The sequence below is a fragment of the Euprymna scolopes genome, chromosome 21 (assembly GCF_053919585.1).
Source record: "Euprymna scolopes isolate OS-2025 chromosome 21, ASM5391958v1, whole genome shotgun sequence".
NCBI classification, from domain to species: Eukaryota; Metazoa; Mollusca; class Cephalopoda; order Sepiida; family Sepiolidae; genus Euprymna; species Euprymna scolopes.
The window spans coordinates 116,557,195-116,562,371 of record NC_136502.1 but is presented as its reverse complement, the minus strand read 5'-3'; the positions used below and the strand labels follow the sequence as shown (position 1 = coordinate 116,562,371).

At 33.8% G+C, this 5,177-nt stretch overlaps 1 protein-coding gene across 1 annotated transcript; it reads right to left on the bottom strand.

The window, feature by feature from the left end:
* Positions 1-3,072: 3,072 nt before the first annotated feature.
* On the bottom strand, positions 3,073-4,559 carry LOC145242683 (uncharacterized). The gene has a single exon (XM_080105815.1). It carries the CDS (start codon positions 4,407-4,409, stop codon positions 3,159-3,161), a length of 1,251 nt encoding a protein of 416 aa, XP_079961941.1. The 5' UTR covers positions 4,410-4,559; the 3' UTR covers positions 3,073-3,158.
* Positions 4,560-5,177: the final 618 nt, after the last annotated feature.

Here is a 5,177-nt window from a genome sequence, read left to right as displayed (position 1 = left end):
TCTGTAGAAGCGCTAAAAAATTTAATCCATCTAAAGTTTAAAATGTTGCAACAAAGAAATTAGTTTAAAAATACTTTGGTTCAATCATATTAAACTTGTCCAAGGTCATCCTTATAACAGGTCATGCAATCGTGCAATTTACCTACTGGAAGCAATGTGAATTTTCTAAGTTTAAAACAGGAAAAATTGCTTTGCAAGATTAATTTGATGTTTTTTTTTGTGTTTTACATACCAAATCATAATTCGTCAATAATTGTCACAATAACAATTAGCTGCAGTAAGAAAAAGTCCAACTCGAATCATAATTTAAAATTTTCCATAAAACTTGATGACAACATTTCTCAAAAGTCTGACACGAATCATAATTTTATCGGTTTCAAAACACGAGAACAATTTTTTAAGTCCGACTTTTGAATTGTACAAAGAATTCTGAAAACATGCCAACTGCAACTATAAAAAATCCAAAGGTTTTCTTCGTTATTGTAGCAAAATTAAAAAATTTAATTTCAAGTGAAACAAATGGTATCTACTGAATTGGCATATCACAGTAACGAACATATCCAAAAATTACTAAAAACGATGAAGTACAAAATTATCAACAAAAATAGTTTTCGAAGACAAATAGCGAAAAATTGAGTTTTGCAAAAAAAGAAACCTAAGAATTCAAATTGTAACAAAAAGGAAAGTAAATATTTTCTGAAAACTGTTTTCATTAATAATTTTCTAACTTATTGTTTTTCATAATTTTTGGATGTGACATGACAATTCAGTAGATAGCATAGGTTTCACTTGAAATTCAAATTTTGAATTTCAGTACAATAACGAAGAAGAACCAAATCTGACTTATCTCAGCCACATCAAATTCACATTTCTGTAACAGATTGTAATCTAAAATAAAATAAAAAAAGACGTTGATAGAACTCTCACCAATTATAAAAAGAAAAGAAGAAAAATATATCTACGGAGCCAGTAACTTTTCTCCTTTCTTTTCCAAATAACAACCAACATGCCTGAAGACAGTCGAAAGCCAAACCGACCGAAACGTTGCACAAATAACACTTAAGATGAGAACAATAGTTCGATCAATACAATATATAAAAAAAGACGTTGATAGCACGTTCACTAACTTCATGACTCCTTAAATTCAGTGTGTTCCGTTTGCTGCCAAACACTTGAGCGCCTTTCCTCCCAAATTCATTCTTTTTAACACAACTGATTCATCCCTATGCAAATTAATGTATTTTAATTGTGTAACCAAAAACAATTTATCAATTAGTTGTTGCATTTCTTAGAACCATAATAAGCTAATTAATAATTTGGTCAATCATTGGAAATTCCTTTTAAATGGAGAGACAAACAATTTTACATAAAAAAGACAAATGCAAATTTTGATGAATGATATTTTATTTCAATATGGGGTTAAAAAAAAAAAAAAAAAAAGAATTTGTACTTAATCCTCTGAAAGTTTTTAGGAATAGTAACGGTGACATGTTAGCGGCTAAAAAGATATTTGTTAACCGATTGTAAAACTTGCAGTTAGCGACTCAAAATGTTAGATTTCTTATCTTGTTATAGGGATGGTGGATCAGAACAGAAACATTTCGAAACAACGATACTTTCACTTCCATAATTTTTGCCACAAATTTTTTTTTTCATCATAGGCACATCTTTGTTTTGTTTATGTACGAGATGAACTGGATGGTATCCAAAATTTTGATTTTTGGTTAAAAAAAGAACTTATTTTTTCTATAAATAAGGTTCTATGAATTCTTGTAAAAGTTCCAGAAATTTTTTCAATCCTAAGGAAAAAAAAAAACATCCGATAGCCTTGAAAGATTTATATGCACAAAAAAAAAAAAGAAAAGACGTTTGCAGTGGTGTAACCGATTTAAAATCATGCATCTATGCAACTCATTACCAATCGTTCTGTTATCAATCGATGCTGCATTTCCGAAATCATTTGCGATCTTCTTTCACTGACAATAAAGTTTACCATTTTCCCAGAGTTCAACATAAGAATCCTAGAGTTCAACAAGATACACCTGAAGAAGGCTAGAGGTTACATTGACTGAAACGTTGTGAAAATAACACTCAAGATGAGAACAGTAGTTCAAAGAATCTCAATAATTTGGTATAATCAATCCTCATCTCAAAAATTCAGAACAACAAGATTCGACATTTGGGAAGTGGAAGTGATCGATGTAACAAAAATTGCTTCAGATTCAAATGAATCTACAAACCAATCGCCTACAAACACGTATACAATTTCAGCATAAAATGATCTAACCATAGTCAACACGTGTTAAAACCCAACAACAATTCGGCGCAATTTCACTTTCCTTAGCACTGTTGGATCGTAGGTTGTCTACACATTTTCTATAGTGACTCACTTTGAAAGAAAAAAAAATACTTCCTTGATGGTATTAGCTATCATCAACTTGGATTCAAGCAGCATATCAAACGAGTGCCGTTCAGTTTCTGATTGTTTGACTTGGTTATCTCCACCCACTAATGATTCCATTAATGTAAATCTGAAGAACAGTGATTGTCTCCAGGTCAGGAGGAAAACTTTTGATGAAGCCAGACACCTGTTCCACTTATAAATCCACTGATACTGACTTAGATATTTAACGTTCTGGCATCTTGGTCATTGGGAAAGGTGTGTGTGTGTGTGTGTGGGGGGTTACTCTTTACAAAAACGATGAAATAATGAATGCCAAAACTGCTATCAATTATTTGAGTTATGCTAGAAGTTAGCATAAAAATAAAGAATGGTTAAAACCAGAAATCTTAACATTTGGAGAATTTCTTTTTTTAATAAATTCCAAATTGTTTTGTGTTCTTTCTTACTTTTGTTTTTATTTTGCATTTCATGGTTAAAAATGTTTTTTTTTTTTTTTGTATTATTTTAAAATTTTATATCAAAATAAATGACTTTAAAAAATTTGAAGTAAATGTAAGCAAAGCAGAGGTATATTTAATGAACATTTGTCCAAATAGTTTACATTATATATATATATATATATATATATATATATATATATATATGTATATATATATATGTATATATATATATGTATATATATATATGTATATATATATATGTATATATATATATATATATATATATATATATTGCATGTGTCTGTAATTTTTGTCTATTGCATCAATGTTTGGATATTATGCAAAGGTTGTTGATTCTCTGGCTTCCGTTGGACTGGATATGTAGGGACACTCAATGGATTTGCCCATCCAGTTGTCCAGTTTGATGAAATCGGATTTCGTTTCCAGCTCTGGTTAGGCTGAGAAAGTATCTGTGTGTTGGCATCACTAATTGACATTGAGGTAGGTGTGTGTTGCTGCTGCTGCTGTGGTTGCTGCTGCTGCTGCTGCTGCTGGCCATGATTGGTTGGCCTTTGCTGTGAACTATCTAACAGCGTAGGCATGTGGGCATTGGACAGATGTGGTTGCCGTAGAGGAGTTACACTATTTGAGCTTGTGATGACAGCCTGTTGAGAGGCAACCGAAGAAGAATTTGCTGCCGGTTGATTCTGCATGGTCACCATTGTTGTACCGGCGGAGATCGCTTTAAGTAGATCGTGAGCCGGGGTGAGATAGCAACCCGGCTCGGGCTTTGGTATATGAGGCATCCGTGGCACGTATTCAGTTTTGAAATCGTTGTTATTGTTGTTGTTGCTGCATTGGTAATTGGAGAGAATGAGGTTATTTGGGTTTTTGTTTGGCACATGCGAACGATGGTTCGGCTCTCCATCCGAATTGTGAACACGCATATGTTTTTTTAAGTGGTCCCTTCGAGAGAAGGCTTTTGCACAGACATTGCACTCAAAGGGACGCTCGCCAGAGTGTGTACGTTGGTGCATGACAAGCTTATCATTGCGGGCAAATGATTTTAGGCATATGCCGCAGACAAAGGGCTTTTCACCAGTATGGCTTCTGGCATGGTTTTTCAGTTTGTCCTTCCGTGCAAAGGCCATCGGACACACGTGGCACTCAAAGGGTTTTTCCCCTGTGTGAATCCGTTCGTGCACCCGCAGCTTGTCCCGTTCGGGAAAGGCCTTACTGCAAAACACACACGAGAAATGTTTGCCGAGTTCGGGGGCCATTTCATGCTTCTTCAGATAGACCTTTAACTTGAACCGTTTACGGCATACGTCGCACTGATACGGCTTCTTTGCGTTATACAACTCACGGAAGCTGACGTACGGAGTAAACAGTAGTCTCGTATTCATCGGAGACAGGTTGGTGTTTGTAGCATTGGGGCCGTTTTGATTCGAGTCACTGTCACCAGTGCTCCCACTTTCACCACTACTGGCTTCACACGTATTGTACGTTGCGGAATTTCCCCCCACCATGGAGGGGGGATATTGGGGAGTCTGGCTTGAGTACATATTGGGTACATTCAGACACGTCACAGTGGACGTTTGGGTGATTGGCGTCAGGATGAGGAGAGGGTAAAATTACAAGAAAGTGAAAGTGCCTAAATGAAGGCCAAGTACAAAGATATGGCAAACTGTTTATAATTCTTTGGATCAATTCATAAAAACGTGTAAAATATTTGTTAAAATACAAAAAAGTATACCAATTCTAATACACTAGTAATAAGATAGAATTTAAACAATGGTGGGTATAGCAACGTTATTTAAAAATAGATTATATCAAAATTTAATAAGGATGACATCATCGATACAAAAATTAAAAAAATAAAAACATTAGCAAAATAATAAAATAGTAAGCATAAATTTGATAATTTCTAATAAGTTATCTGCCCCTTTTTAAAATTACCATAAAGTTATCTCCCTTTTTGAATTAGATGCTTCAGTGAATGAGAGTATTTTTATGATGAAAATTAAAAAATATCTAAATTATTTTCACAGTAAAAAAAATTGTTGTTCTGAATTAATAAACAAATCGTGATTTTCATTAAATTGATGTGAGATCAATTTGAAACAACTAAAACATGAACGTTTGAATGTGAGCTCTTTCTTTTTTTTTTTAAAATTTTATAGAGGTACGAACAGTAAGGGTGGGGGAGATCAACACTCAATCAACTAACAAAAGTTCTTAAATGATGTATGTAAATGAAGGGAAACTTATGCTTCGAGACACAGAGACGAATGATGGAAAAGGAACGGTCTCTTATTTTCTTGTTCGTTGAC